At 40.3% G+C, this 15,378-nt stretch overlaps 2 protein-coding genes across 2 annotated transcripts; both read left to right on the top strand.

Annotated features, from left to right (window-relative positions):
• Positions 1-884: 884 nt before the first annotated feature.
• On the top strand, positions 885-3,839 carry LOC120111670 (acyl transferase 9-like). The gene is made up of 2 exons (XM_039129424.3): positions 885-1,472; positions 2,797-3,839. The coding sequence occupies exons 1-2, from the start codon at positions 1,065-1,067 to the stop codon at positions 3,619-3,621; spliced, it is 1,233 nt and encodes a 410-aa protein (XP_038985352.3). The 5' UTR covers positions 885-1,064; the 3' UTR covers positions 3,622-3,839.
• Positions 3,840-9,486: 5,647 nt separating this feature from the next.
• On the top strand, positions 9,487-14,903 carry LOC103720855 (syntaxin-32-like). Its single transcript, XM_008810799.5, has 5 exons — positions 9,487-10,235; positions 12,284-12,534; positions 12,660-12,829; positions 13,335-13,538; positions 14,302-14,903. The coding sequence occupies exons 1-5, from the start codon at positions 9,998-10,000 to the stop codon at positions 14,459-14,461; spliced, it is 1,023 nt and encodes a 340-aa protein (XP_008809021.4). The 5' UTR covers positions 9,487-9,997; the 3' UTR covers positions 14,462-14,903.
• The last annotated feature ends 475 nt before the right edge of the window (positions 14,904-15,378 follow it).

The following is a 15,378-nucleotide window of genomic DNA, read 5'->3' as shown; positions in this document are numbered from 1 at the left end:
CCATCTCTGTTGATTTGAGTTTAGATCTCTCCTAGTTCATGGGAGTGGTGCCAACTAGATAGTTGATATATCCCAGCATATTTATTAATTATATATGATAGCAGGATAAACCAAAAATACTATCCAATCTTAAAAGATGAAGCAAAAATAACAAATTATTGTCATGTTAGCATTCTTGAATAGCAGCAATAAAATTAATATAAAAGCATTTCACATCATCTTTTTAAAAAAGAAAGATGTTCTGGCCAAGTATGCAAGTATCTTATGTTAAAAGAAAATAGAACCCAGGAGTGCCATGTGGTTGGAGAAAGAGAGCTATCCAGAGCGCTCTGTGGTTTGATATCTTTTGATTTTTTTAACTGTATCCGGTTTAGCAAAAAAATATATATATATATAAAAATAGAACTATGTAGAACTTCGTCAAGAAGAAAAAAAAGCTAGCAGAATGTTTACGACTGCCAATTATCGCTGCAAGTGAATTTATTCAAAAAAAACACACTAAATGGTCCACATGAAATTTACAACTTAAACTCTTGATTAGTATTTTTATAAATAAAACTTTCAAAAGCTCAAACATGTGTCACACCATGGCTTTTTATCAAGCAATCCCTAACTTCGAAGAAAGCATTAGCATTATATTCCAAGGCACATGCCCAGGCTTCGGTGGGACACCGGTGTCGGCAATAATTTCATTAAACTACACCATGCCAAGTTGCCGACTCCTCCGCCATGTTTTCCCGTACCAAACCCCATCGCTGGAAGCCATTGTAGCCGTTACATCTCGTACCGAACCTGGAATTTTAAACTCGAAAACAACACGGACAGCTGTGCCCCAAAAGAAGACGACAAAACACGGGCAGCCCCTTACCCTTGTTGCCGTTGATTTAGATTAAGCACCCAGAAAAGTGACCCCCTTCTGTGACTCGGTATGGTATTGTAAACCCACTTACCCAGAAAAGGCCCCAGTTTTATTATATATATACACACCGGCCGTAGGCGTTGGGGAAGAGAAAAGGAGAGCTTTCCACCGTTTACCTATCGACCGAACTCTCCCTCCCACCGCTATGGGCTTTACCATCACCAAGTCTTCGGAATCGCCGGTCCGGCCGGCCGAGCCGACGCCGTCCGGGACGCTGCCGCTCTCGTGGCTGGACCGGTACCCGACGCACCGGGGCCTGGTGGAGTCGCTCCACGTGTTCAAGCACGGCCGCGAACCGGCCAGGTCGATAAGGGAAGCCATGGCCAAGGCGCTGGTCCTCTACTACCCCCTGGCCGGCCGGATCGTCGAACCGGAGGGGGTAGAGGCGCGGATCGAGTGCACCGGCGAAGGGGTCTGGTTCGTGGACGCGTCGGCCGACTGCAGCCTGGAGGACGTCAATTACCTTGAGCGCCCCTTGCTCATACCCCAAGAAGACCTGGTGCCCTACACCAAACTGGAAATCGAGCCAGCCGATACCATCATGATGGTTCAGGTATATTACATAAATTAACTCTGGATTTTTCCTTCTTCCTTCTTCCTTCTTCCTTCTTTTTTCAGTTCTTGATCGACCGTGTTATTCTAAATTTATTTCAACAATGTAGACTAGAGAAGGATTTGTGGATTTTAGATTAAGCTTGGATTGCAAAATTAAATACAGAATTCTTTGCTTAGAAGATAGAGCCTTAATTTATCCCCGATTTTGATGCTGAGTTATCCCGTCCGTGTCATCCCGAGTCACCGACGGACGAGGATGGAGACTGCGACCGTGATTCCAGCATTGGAAAATGTCACCATCCCGTTTCCCAACAGAAACGCAAAAGAGAAATGTTATTTTTTCGGGACTTTACCGTCACCTAACTCCCGTCGTACGGCGACAAAAACAACTGCCAACCCTTGAAGAAAATTAAATCCAAGGGCAGAGATAGGAGAACGAACCGCGTCCCATGCATTCCTACTCCCATCGCATGACCATAAATGACATTAGATGCCCATGTTCATTGTTCCCACCGTAACAAAGTAGAGTCCATCATTGGATACAAACATGGCACTTCCTTCCGTGGACCACCGCCTGCAAGTCATTATCGCAGTGCCCGGCTTGGGCCGGGTCCAGTTTATGGTCTTGAATGTTTTTTTTTTTTTTTTTTTTTTTGTTGATACAACCATAAGTGCTCCCATGAGAGTCATAAAGAAAAAGACGGAGGGGGGAAGAGGTGAACCCAAAACTCTCCCATAGAAGTTCTGGTGAATGGTGTACCATGAAGAAAGCGGCTGAGTTTGTTGCACTATTCGCCTCTCGAACATATAAATGACCTATAATACCACGAGCCTCTCACAAGCTCACACGTGTCATGCAGCGGGTGCCAAACACACCATCTGTGCGTGTCAACACTCTGCTAAATACAATCGATCACCATTGCAGCATCTTCTTCGAGGTAGATATACTATGCTTTCACCACCGTCCTAGCATAAGTAATATCTGCCCGAGCTGCTCTCTATTCTGCCCCACTAACTCATCGTATATGTGCCGTCCTCCGATCGCCACGGTAGGAAAACCTTTGGTACGAAAGAACAATCGATCTTTTTACCATTAGATTGCAACCCACACAAATCTCAAAGCACTCCAATTTTTTTCATCATCTGTACGGATCTCAAAGTAGCTACTGCAACGATCCAATGGTGGGTTCGTTCGAAGGAAGATGAATCTTTCTTTCGCGCAAAGATACAGCCCCTATCTATCTTATATTCGGGTAATGCATACGTATATGTATATAGGCCACATGATTGTCATCGCTTGACCGGTGAATTCGTGGACTCAGGTCACGGAATTCAGATGCGGCGGATTCGTGGTGGGTCTCAGGTTCAACCACGCGTCGGCCGACGGACTGGGAGCGGCGCAGTTCATCAACGCGGTCGGAGAGATTGCCCGAGGGCTTCCAGAGCCCGCCGTGAAGCCAGTCTGGAACCGAGAGGCCTTCCCCAACCCAAAGATCAAGCCTGGGCCTCTTCCAGACCTCCCCAAACTGGCTTTGGAGTACTCTGCAGTCGACTTCCCCTTGGATTACATCAACCAGCTGAAGAACAGCTTCATGGAGCACACCGGCCGAAGATGCTCCACCTTCGACGTGCTGACCGCCAAGGCCTGGCAGTGCCGGACCAAAGCTCTTAAACTGTCGCCCGAAGTCGACGTCCGGCTCTGTTTCTTCGCAAGCGTTCGCCATATTTTGAAGCTTGACAGGGGTTACTACGGCAACTGCATCTTTCCCGTGAAAATGATGGTGCCCAGTGGGAAGGTCGTCCGGTCATCGCTTGTGGAGGTGGTGGATTTGATCAGAGATGCCAAGGACAGGATGGCGGCCGAGGTCTCAGCGTGGGCAAAGGGAGATGTCGACGGGGATCCGTTTAGCATGACATTTAACTATGAAACGATATATGTCTCGGATTGGACCAAGCTGGGATTCTCCGAGGTGGATTACGGATGGGGTACGCCGATGTACGCTGGTCCCCTGACGAACAATGACTTCATCGCCTCGTTGATCCTTTTGAAGTCGCCGGCGCCATTGGAGGGCGCTCGTATGATGACAAGATGCGTTTCCAAGGAACACATAGAGGCCTTCAATGACCTTATCATGAACTTGGATTGAAGTGTATTGAGACCGAGTAGATGTTTCTACTTTGAAGAATAAGCTGTGTGGAGGCATAATTGCCATATGATATATGTGGCCTTATCATTTAGCTTTTTTTTTTATTCTTCTTCTTCTAAACTGATAACCGAAGTCTGTTTATTTGCTTATAAAGCAACGAGAGATATGTACACTAGTTCTATTTTTTTATTAGAAAAAAGAGAAGAAGTTGTTCCTAATTCTGTTTAATGATCAGAATAAGTATATATACTGCCCTCAAGTGTAACTTTTAGGGCATGAATAGAGCAAGTGAATTGCTCTAGGTTCATCATTTGATCACGGAATGCTGCTAAGTGTTTCTCATTAAATGAGCGCCTTGTCTGCAAGAAGTTGGCTAAGTGAGAATGCAAGTGGCAATGTTGTCACACTTATTGCTGACTTCATTAAAGCCCAACCAGGTCCATCCAACACCAACAACGATTTGCAGAACGATCTCAGCTGGTATCGAGTTCTTGTTCGCCGATTTGAAGAACTCGGCCGTAGCCTTTTCTTCACATCCATGATCATCTTCATCACCTCTTCAGTTGAAGCCTCGTGATGCTTGTTGATATAAATCGAACCTTTTTTAAAAAGATGATTCTAAAATTTGATTGACTCGGATCGCTGATCTGCTCAAAACAAAAACTGTAAGTATGTATATTTTTTTAATTTAAAAACTTATTTATTTAAATTTTCTGATTCCAAAAATGTACTTAAAATTTTTAGTTTAAGTACCTTTTTTTAAGAGAAAAAAGAGAACGACAACAATAAGTAAATATACGAGCTATAAGGCTCGTCACTTACAAAATGCAATTCAAAGCAGGTGAACTTTTCTGTAATTTCTTCTGGATGCAATCTCCAAACCAGTCAGCAAAGAAAAATTTGATACTGTTAATGATATCAGCAACCTCAGAGCTACCGTCCTTAAAATTTTGTTATCCCTTTTCAATCTATAGTGTCCAAAGGATGACGATCCCCCGGACATCCCAACCTCTTCTCCGAGTTGCTCGTGTCCCGAGAGCTACATGGAAACTTTGCTTGGAGTAAGGCCGAAGGAAAAGCCGATGGTTGGCTGGCAAGACACCATTCACGGGTAGCGTCTGAAATGCAAAAAGCGACAAAGATGTCGACATTTTATATAATGTTGCTCTTAATTGGACTCATCACTTTGTCGAGCAAGCAGGTGTAGCTTCATCATAAAGATCAGTTCGGACTCTTCTAAGAGCTTTTTTTTTTTTGGTAAATCAGAAAAAATTACTCGATTGTACTATAAAAGATCAGCAGTAGAATTTAATAAGATAGTTTCTTAATAGTTGGCTGCATAAGGTGACATACAATCATCTGCACTATCAACTTTTCTGTAGTTATGAAATAACGGAGAATGCTCAAAAAAAGTTGGCAACTACGGCGTGTCGAAGCCTCAATGAAGTCGCGTACGTACCTTGGTCGATGCCTTGCTTGAGATGTTCTTAATTGTAGCTAGGTCTGCTTACTCTTAGGGCTCGTTTGGTTCGCAGGAAAAGGAGGGGGGAAAGTGTGGTCAATGGGAAAGTAATGAAATGCCTCTTATTTGGTTGGAGTTTTCAAAGGAGAGAGATGAGAAAGTTGTATTCCCATGAGAATATAATTCCCATATTTCATGGGAAAGTCTTTCCCATGAGAAACATGGGAAAGTTACTTTCCCATGAGGTGGGAATCACTCTTTTTTTATTTTTTTCCAAAAAGACCCTTCAGCATTAAAGAAGCATTAAAGAGGCATTAAAGACCTAATTTTTATTAAGGGCATAATAGGAATTATACATAACTTTCCTAGGAAAGTGGATGATCAACCAAACATAAGCACTTTGGAAATTTGTCACTTTTCCATGGTTAACCAAACATGCCAGAAGTACTTTCCTAGGTATCCTCTTTCTAGAAATCTGATTCTTAGGAATCATATTCTAGGAGAAAAAATACTTTCCGCGAACCAAACGAGCCCAATAGTAAAGTAGAGGTTTTGTCTTGGTAGTTAAGAAGACGAAAAAGTGGTAGGTGGCATGGGATAATGGTAAAGGGGATCCAAAGCGTGTGGAGCCGTGTTAACTAATAGTAAAGGCCGGATGTAGCCTTGAAGAAGTTAATTATTCGATTTTGGAGCGACCTGAGGATTTCTCGAGAAGAACTCCTGTCATATCTTAAATTGGAGGATCCAGTGCCAGTTGATACCATCATGATTGTACAGGCATGTCCCTATGTATCTTTTGGGCCTATTTTCTCTTATTAAAGAGAGGGTTGTTTCAATTCTAGCCTCTTTAACAAAAGTTCCAAGTTTTCATTCTCTATCTTCTTTTTTTCTTACATGAATATGATAAAACTTACCGATATATGCTGTTATCATTGATATGTCGTGCCTGACGCATCCATTCAGGACCGGTTTGGTTCATGCGAAAATTTTTTTTTACTAGAATATTTTTTAAAAAATAATTTTTACATGTTTAGTTGGCCATAAAAAAAATAACATATTATAGAGTCATTTATATTTGGTGAACCATGTACTTTTTTGAAAAAGTTGTGTAAAATACTTGTTACGCTCTTAATAAAGAAAAAGATCTTATTCATTCTATGCATAATTAAAAAAAAAATCCCAATTGTCATCGGGCTTTTCCATGTCTTACATGATTTTTTTTTTTTATGAATTGTGAGAATCTTATCTTTTTTATTTGAAAAACTCTGGTTGAATATGTGGTCTTTCTTTATTTTCTCATTAATCATAGTTTCCCCTTGGATTGGGAGCAGCATAATTCATTAACGCAGTGGTCCAGAGCCCACAATCAAACAAGTCTGGGCCGACCCAAAGCTGAAACCAGGGACCCCTTCCAAACCTAACCAAATTGGCCCCACGATACTTTGCACTGAATTTTTCCTTTCCCTTTAGGCTACGTCAAGAACCAGTCCATGGATCACAACGACAAGATGCCCAACGTCATAATTGCACGGATTTGGCAATCGCGAGCTAAAGCTCTCAGTTTGCCGCCTGAAGTAAAAGCTTTATTTCTTTGCAAGTGCTCTCCATCTACTGAACTTTGATAAAGACCATGGAAACTGTATCTTTTCATGTTTTTCAAAGGATTTTCTTAGCATGCGCGTACTCTTACAAATATAGTTTATTATATATTTATTATTTAAAACTCATTATTTGCATATATATATATATATATCCTTAAATAATTTATTTTTTACTTAATACCCCTCTTGTTACAAAGATAACATGAAAAGATAAGATGATTATATATATAGTAATTTTTGGAAAGTAAATATGTAGTAAGTTATATCGTAAGGCATATCTGCAAAGAGTACCTGTGACAAATTTTTTTTTTTTTATACACAGGTTTAGTCTAATGCTACTTTGCAATTTTTGTTGGCTGGTTCTCTAAGGTTGCATTTAGTTCATGCATAAAATAGGAATAAGTATGCTAGTCAAATGATATTTTTAAAGGTGACATAAGCAAGGAACAATTATGTCAGTCATATTTGTTTACCACCGGCATAACTATTTGAATAGGAACAGTCACAAGCTACTCATTGATATGAAAGCAACTTTTACACTACTTTTTACCTATTATGTATTAAAAAATCACCATTCAAAAGAAATTCCATAAACATATATTTTATTATTCAAAATTAAGTCAAATAAAAATTAGTATAGCTTATGACATCACAATTCTGATGCACATTAACTTTTATTGCTCTTTTATTATTATTATTATTATTCCTGAACCAAACTCAGCCTAAGGTATAATTTTTCTCATAGTCCTTAGTTCAGAGATTGACAACTTGCAACCGAGCATGGCCTCCCGAAGTAGAGCAGGCTTAGTTTTATGGGCCTGCGACCAACTAACCAGCCTTGGGCTTCTAATTGCTGGTTCTTTGGGCCAATTCTTTGCTCCTACGTACTAAGAGAGACTTACCACAGAAAAAGTCACGTTGCACACGCGAGTAAAGCTACGTTGTCTTTAAAGATCACTGTACAAAATTTTTTTGCATCAAAATTTTTTATTACCTTTTATTATAGCATAAATAAAAATATTCATGAATTGACTATTATTTAAAGAGTTTGTAAAATAATTATATATGAACATCGTGATGCACAAAAGTTAATTTTTAATTGTTTTTAACAATAAAACTTGGAAAATATCATAAAGAGTACATAAATAAATTTTATTTTTGATTTTTGTGAAAAAGAAAAGAATTACAATGAAATAAAGCATAAAACATCTTCGACAAACAAAACTAGCAAAGCTTTTTTTTTTTTGATTTGTACAACCCTATCAACTTCTAGTCACATGATTTGTTTCTATTCATGCTCCTAAATACCTCGTCTTTGGTCCCAGTAAGAGATATTCCATTAACGCCACATGTAGACATCCAGATAAGATCCTAATTATTTATTGGCGAGTAGGGTCCTCCCTACTTAACGACGTGGTCCATTTGTAGGTAGCTTGCACCTACCACTAGAAATGAGAATTTACGTGGACATAAAAATACATACTCGGTAGCATTTCTCCTTAAAAAGAATACCTGCTTGCTCTTGCATTGATCCCACTGTTGCTGGAAATTGGACCCGGAAGTGACCGCGGACCGAGAAGGAGGAGCTCCGGCTGGTGGTGCAGCGGCGGATGGCTGTCTTCAGGAGACCTGTAAGAAGTTGGTGGCCGGGGGTTCCAGAGCTGGCCCTTCGATGCTTAAGTCAGAGGAGATTTTTTATGGAGAAAAGTAATGGAGAGGATTGATAGGAGGATGTATTGGCTGGGGCTAGAGAAGAGATTTCTTACCTAGAGCTCTTCCCCCTTTTTATAGGGAGTGTAGCGGTTACCTGTGATCGGGCGTGATTGCGTAAATCAATAAGTTACCATAACGGCCCGAGATTTCGGACTAGCTGGTGATCCGTTGAGATCGGGTATATTCAAATGTTGACAGCCGTTGAGGCGGAGATCGCGGGATTTGATTCCGGATATGGAGGGCTTGATTTTCGATGTGGCGGGGAGGTCTGCTTCTTCCTTTGTCTCGGCCTTTTCTGGTCATAAGGTCGACCGGGCTCAACTCTGCCGAGACTATGCCTGCAAAAGGTCATGCCGAGATCGAAGTCGTGAGTTCTGTGGTTGTCGATGTCGAGACCGGACGCTCTGAGGTCAGGCGTTTTGAGAGCATGATCGTTGTTGTTGCGTTCACCATCAAGTGCCAGCGGTTTGACCACACGCCTTGGGTGATTCATTTTTCCCCCAACACCCACCACCACGTTTCTTCACTTTAATGCCCATTACTGGTAAGCTTAATAGGACCTAAATTAGGGTTTGCCAAACTGAGCCGAATTATTTAATTTAGATAGTACTAAGCCGATATTTCAATTCGGTTTCAACACCTGCCGGCCGAAATTTTTATTGGACCAGCCAGAACATATCGGAACCGGTTAGAACCGACTAGAATATATCTTTATCGAGATTAAAAAAAATAAATTATCAGAATGATCAGATTCAATGGATCAGTCCAATATTTATATAATTCAAGATCAAAATAGATGAGAATCTATGTCTCCAAATTGAAGTGTTTTACAGGATCTTATCTATTTAATAAATTTTTTTAAATAATTTTACAGCCGTAACGTTCATGCATTCTTGGATTTGGAGTAGTCGGTTAGATCTGGTCTGTCCAATAGTTTCTCGTAACAATTTCTAATTAGAATATATACCGTAAATATAAATGGCTGTAGCTTTAAGTGCGTATTTATTTTTTCTAAAAAAATATGCTGGGATCAGAAAATCACAACCGTCTGCAATATCATATACTTGTATCGGACGTGCCAGATTCTCCAGGCCACGTAATAATGCCCGCTGTTTGTCCCCGTGTATCTGAGCGTCAGCGTAGATAAATTAATTTCATAGCTTTTCATGTCACGGCCCTCTCCAGCTGTCGGGGGCATTTTCCTCCTTCACCTCCAAGGTGCGCAAAAAGCTCGTCTTCTTCGGATCCATCGTTTCTAATCGCAAATTGGAAGAGGTTCTTCCGGTTTTCTTTTAATCTTCGCGATTGATCCCTTCTCCTTCCCCTTTTGGATCCCGAGAAATCCTAGTCCCCCCTTTCACTCCGAGACGCTGAGCCGGATCTAGGGTTTCTCTCTTCTTGAAATCGCGATTTGCATCGGTTCCGGGCGTGATTGGCGTCAGATCTGGAGGTTTGGGGGGAGTTACGACGATTTGGAAGAAATTATTGGTAGAAGATTGACGCTGGAACCCTAGTAGTTCAAGAGATTTGCGGTGCTTCTTGACCGAATTTGTTTTCCGTTGGTGCTGGATTTCGGAGATACTGGGGTTTCTTTTTGGAGATGCGTCCGAGATCAGGACAGGCGTCTTATCGGGATCGGACGCAGGAGTTTCTCACCGTCGTCGAAAGATTGAAGAAGTCTTTCTCGTCCGCGCCTGATGCGCCGAGCAGTAGCGCTGGATCGAAATGGGAGGGGCAGAAAACCGCGGTCTCCATTCAATCGGAATTCAACAAGAGGGCTTCAAAAATTGGCCTTGGGATCCATCAGACTTCGCAAAAGCTTTCGAAACTTGCAAAGTGTAAGTAAATAATTCACCGATGGTCTTGCTTCTTGCGTGAATAGTCTTTTATCGTTGCCCGAGGACTATACTTTCGTGTTTCTCTACCCTTTTCCAATGATCGCCATAAGTTAGAAAAGAACAGGGCTAGAATTACTAGAGATTTGCACTATCTCGGTTTCTTCTTGTCCAAAGGCTTCCACCATGCGGGTATTAGAAACTAGCCTAAACTTTCTGACATCCTTGTAAGGGCCCTAACTGAATGGTGCTCTAGGAAGAAAGAATGTTAGATCGTCAAATAAAAAGATGATGCTCAATTTTGTCAAAATTAGTTATTGCATGGTGTGTTATGGTGTGCTTAACAGTAGTACTACGTGAACAACCTACAACTTGGTTCTCGTGAAGGTCCCATGAGTGATGGAAAAATCATGAATTATTATCACATGGCACGGCCTGCAAGGTTTTAATTAGTGGGAGTTGCGTTGCCTCTGCGAGTTTCTATGTTACTGTTTGTGAAGAATTGAGTATACTCTGTCTGGTTTGACTTTTGATAGAGGGAAAAAAATGGTATGCTTGGGTATTGTCGTGGCGCTACTCCTAGTTTTTTTTCTTCCCATTGCATGAAATGCAAGTCCCGTATATCAAGAGCGAAGCAATATAAAGGTAAAGCTGCGAGAAGCTATTCGGAGTTAGAGAGTGAAATGGCTTTAATACCATGCTCCGGTCCTGCTTCTCATGGCTTCATGCTCTTATCTTTGATTTTTGTTCCACATTATTCGGAATTCTCACGTATAAGATGGTGAAACTTTTTTGTTTTAAAATCTTATGGGGTTTGGTTCAGTGCTTCGAAAATTGTGATTTTTCTTAAATTCGGTGTGATGTTTAAAGAATCTCAAACTTACAGAATCACCAGTGAGATTTTTCTTGTCTATTACCTAAAAAATAACGTTTTACCATGTTCTTTGGTGGGCATTAATCTTTCTGTAGCCCACGTTCATAATTTTATAAGGCCAAGATAGAGTTACATCTTAAGCACCAAGAAAGAATTGCAGATACTTTATATCTAGTTTTGCCTTTCATGATTTTACTTTTCTGGTAATTGGTGGTCTTGGGACAAGAATAGTGTGTAAGGAATAGATAACTGAGCCAGTAAAGAGTTCAAAGATGAGAAGGTCATGTCTAAACCTGATCGGTTCCTGAACCTTTTTACTAATGTCTGTCATATTCATTAGTAGAAACGTCAGTTATTAAATTCTAGAAATTTTTGGAACAAGATCTCTGAGTGATCATTTTAGAGGAAATTTTGCACTTAATCAACCTTTAGATATAAATGTTAAGATTATTGGGACAGATCTAACTGATATGTTATAACTTCAAATCAGAGCTATTATCTTCTCCAGTCAATTTACTTTATCATTAGTCATGACTTGATGACCTCCTATTTGTTGTTGATGCACAACGTAACAGGCATAACAACGTATGAGATGAACTTATAATTGTCCTACAATAATGTGGACGATTCTCCTTTGATAATGGCAGAGCGAAAGCCAATTGGTCTCATATACAAGAGGATTTATTGTATCAGGACTTGTATGATGGTCATTAGATCTTCCTGCTGGTGGGCATGTATATGTTTGTTTGTGATTTTTAGGGGTTTAAGTCTGGGGAAGCGTTTGCCTTTACGATTGTTTATTTCTACCAGTTAATGCTGTCATTAGCTAATGGCAGAGTAAAAGCTAGTTGCTTTTGTGCGCGAGAAGATTTATCGGATTGAGAATCATATGATGGCCATTATATTTTCCTGCTGGCGAGCATGTATATGCTTGTGATTTTTAGGGGTTTACAGGCTAGGGAAGCTTTTGCCTTACCTGTTGTTTTGTTCTACAAGTCAATGCACAACATCAAAGTCCATCAGCATCATGTATATCATTATAACTAACCACCCTCTACACAATCTTTCTGTTTTGAAATATGTCCTGGGACTAAGTCCTTCAGATATTGGTTGTCCTGCCGTATGTCTTTCCAATTGGAGATGGTCAACTGCTGCTAAAATCTTCTTATTTTTGCAGTGGCAAAGCGAACATCAGTTTTTGATGACCCCACCATAGAGATACAAGAACTGACAGCAGTTATCAAACAGGATATTAGTGCTTTAAATTCTGCGGTTATAGACCTGCAACTTCTCTGCAATTCACAGAATGAAAGCGGTAATATTTCCAGTGACACTACCAATCATTCATCCACGGTGGTTGATAATTTGAAGAACCGCTTGATGAGTGCAACAAAGGAATTCAAAGAAGTACTGACCATGCGAACAGAGGTAAATTAAAAAAATTTACCTCCATCTTTGGCTTAACCTTCTTTATTGCTTTTGGTTCGTTTTTTCTAAATGTTTGTATTCTCTCGGAGCATGGAATCTGACTCTCGCATTTATTGTATATATAGAATTTGAAGGTTCATGAGAATAGAAGGCAGTTGTTTTCTTCATCAGCTTCAAAGGATTCAACCAATCCTTTCATCCGACAACGCCCTCTGGTGTCCAGGGGAGCACCTGATTCATCTGCACCCCCAGCACCATGGGCAAATAGCTCAACATCTTCTCCATTATTTCCCAGGTAATAGTGTGAAAGTTGAGGGTCATAATGGTGGTAACTGTTACTCGTGTTGTAATTTGTCAAATCATTTAAGAGATGGGAAATTTTTATTCTTTTTACATAGAAAGAGAAGTTACATTTCTCTCTATGCGTGCTTCTTGCAAGCTGAGGGGTCATAATATGTCGCTTCTAATCATCTAGAATCTTTCTGAGAAGTCTTGTGAAATGCTATTTGTAAGTGTTGTTGTCCTGGGAAAATGATTTCTTTCTTCTTTTATTTGTTCTCGCCTTTGTCTAGCTATTCTCAAACTTTTGTAAGCTTATATTTCGATCCAGAAAGCTGCCACTTATAGAGGGAATAGAATTTGGGGCCTTTCAATAAAAAAGTTAGATCTAGCTGTGTCAGGGCATTTTTATTTGTTGAAGTGTTTATTACTTTTGACAATTCCCCACTTCAGTCTACAGAATCTTCTCTCTGATGTCTGCCGCTAATTGATATGCTCCTGTTGTTTTCCTGGATTGCTAGAAAGAAGATGAATGGGGACCCGTCCTCATCAACTCAGCCATTGTTGCAGCAGCAGCAGCAGCAGCAAATGGTTCCAGTACAGGATAGTTACATGCAGAGCAGAGCAGAGGCTCTTCAAAATGTTGAATCAACAATTCATGAGCTGAGCAACATATTTACACAACTAGCTACCATGGTGTCACAGCAGGGAGAGCTTGCCATCAGGTTCTGTTCTTTCTATTTTTCATTTTGAGCTACCTTTTTTTTTTCTTTTTTCGTGATTGAGACCTTAATTCGATTCGGTTTGGATCGTCTTGCCCTAGCATTTATGACATATAATTCTCAAATGTTTTGGTCGTTTTTTATATAGGTGCATTCCAGCTTTCTTGTACTTGACAACATTCTTATACTTGACTCTTCCCTTTTAGGAAGTCATGATTGAATGTAGAAAGATGGAATTTTTTTTGTGCTCTTTAGGGTGCTCTGTGCCAAAAACTGTAGGAAGATCTGCATCGTGTGCCTGTAATTAAACTAATGCTAGGTTATGTGCATGTTATATACACTACCATTTGCTTGTGTTCATTGGATTGTTTTGTTTGCAACTCAGTTCCCTGGATTGCTTTGCTGCTTTGTTAGTTGTTCCCCTTTTTTTATATCTTGCTTTCTCATCACATATTTACACACACACACACACACAACCCACCAAATCTCGTGCTTGCACACATGGGCAACCCAAGCAAAGAAGGGCTCCTAGATTTATTTTGCAAAAAGATCTCAGCATAAAAGGAATCAACAAATTAGAAAGTCTCCTGGAAAGTGTCTGATGCAATTCAGTTTGACAACAAATGTGTTGGTTTTTCTTAACCCTCTTTTTTGGTTTTGTGATAGACAATGATGGCTTTGGATACATAGAACTGACCCTAATTGTTATGATTCTATATGATTCCAGTGTGGCACTTCTTACTAACTGATGTTAAAACTATGACAGGATTGATGAGAACATGGATGACACGTTGGCTAATGTAGAAGGAGCACAAGGGGCACTGCTAAAGTACCTTAACAGCATATCGTCCAATAGGTGGTTGATGATCAAGATATTCTTTGTGCTGATGGTTTTTCTTATGATTTTCCTATTTTTTGTTGCATAATTCTTATCGAGACATTAAGAGCACCATCTTTTTGTCCGATAATTGGCTATGCATAGTATATAATTTTTTCCCCCTGCTCACAAGTTATTGCCGCATCTTTTCCGCCAAGTGATTAGCAGCTTTGCCGAATTTACCATGGCTTTCGTTGAGCTTGTCCTGTTTCTCCTGATGAGGTAGTTGATGCAAGGCCCTGCTCCCTGAGCAGAAAGTGCATAGGTTCTTCAAGACTTCGAGGCATGGCGTCATGATAACCAGCCCCTATCGAGGATGACTATGTTCATCTCTGCGTCGTTTGGGATACATGTGCTTCACTGTCCTACTGGGTTTGAATAGTTGCATGGTTAGAATGCTACGATCTTTCTTGTATTCTAGGCAACTATATATGCTTTTTTGATAAGAAAGCCTGAAATTTATTATTCTTAATATATCTGCCTTGGTATCATATATCTTGTCATTCTTGATCCGAGTTTATTTTGAGTACCATGACGGCTTTGCAGTGCGAGTAAAAGTCGAAGAACATAATTATATTTTTGATAGCGTGGTTCTTCACAAATAGTTTTTGGTGTTTGCTTGTTTGCGCATGCATGCATAGGGTAGAGGATGTTTAGATATTTCGAGTTTGAGGAAGAAAGAAGGGATCAAGTTCGCCCTATGCTTTTCCTTGCAAGTTTGCTTAGTAGGAGGCAGTTTGTGCGATGGATGTTACCGGGTAGCACCCATGCAATTCTTGGAATGTTTGAGCTAGTTTTGCTTCGTTGAAAGATATTCACTATTTGCCAATGTGATGCTATGATTTTGAGGTTTTAGGTAAGATTTCCTTTCCTCCAAAAATTTTGTTTAAATAGCACACATGTTAAGGTTAAAGTAACTGGCCTGGTGCCGTATATCTGGTTTAAGCTTTTAGGATGCTAGATGCA

Source organism: Phoenix dactylifera, chromosome 5, assembly GCF_051530095.1.
Source record: "Phoenix dactylifera cultivar Ajwa chromosome 5, Ajwa_hap1_PhDact_Kaust_v1.1, whole genome shotgun sequence".
NCBI lineage: Eukaryota > Viridiplantae > Streptophyta > Magnoliopsida > Arecales > Arecaceae > Phoenix > Phoenix dactylifera.
This window is presented reverse-complemented; position numbering and strand designations above follow the sequence as displayed.

Coding starts and splice junctions, on each gene's coding strand:
- LOC103720855 (XM_008810799.5), top strand. CDS start 9,998: ATGCGTCCGAGATCAGGACAGGCGTCTTATCGGGATCGGACGCAGGAG. Junction 10,236..12,283: donor GCTTTCGAAACTTGCAAAGT/GTAAGTAAATAA, acceptor TTATTTTTGCAG/TGGCAAAGCGAACATCAGTT. Junction 12,830..13,334: donor TCTTCTCCATTATTTCCCAG/GTAATAGTGTGA, acceptor CTGGATTGCTAG/AAAGAAGATGAATGGGGACC.
- LOC120111670 (XM_039129424.3), top strand. CDS start 1,065: ATGGGCTTTACCATCACCAAGTCTTCGGAATCGCCGGTCCGGCCGGCC. Junction 1,473..2,796: donor ATACCATCATGATGGTTCAG/GTATATTACATA, acceptor TCGTGGACTCAG/GTCACGGAATTCAGATGCGG.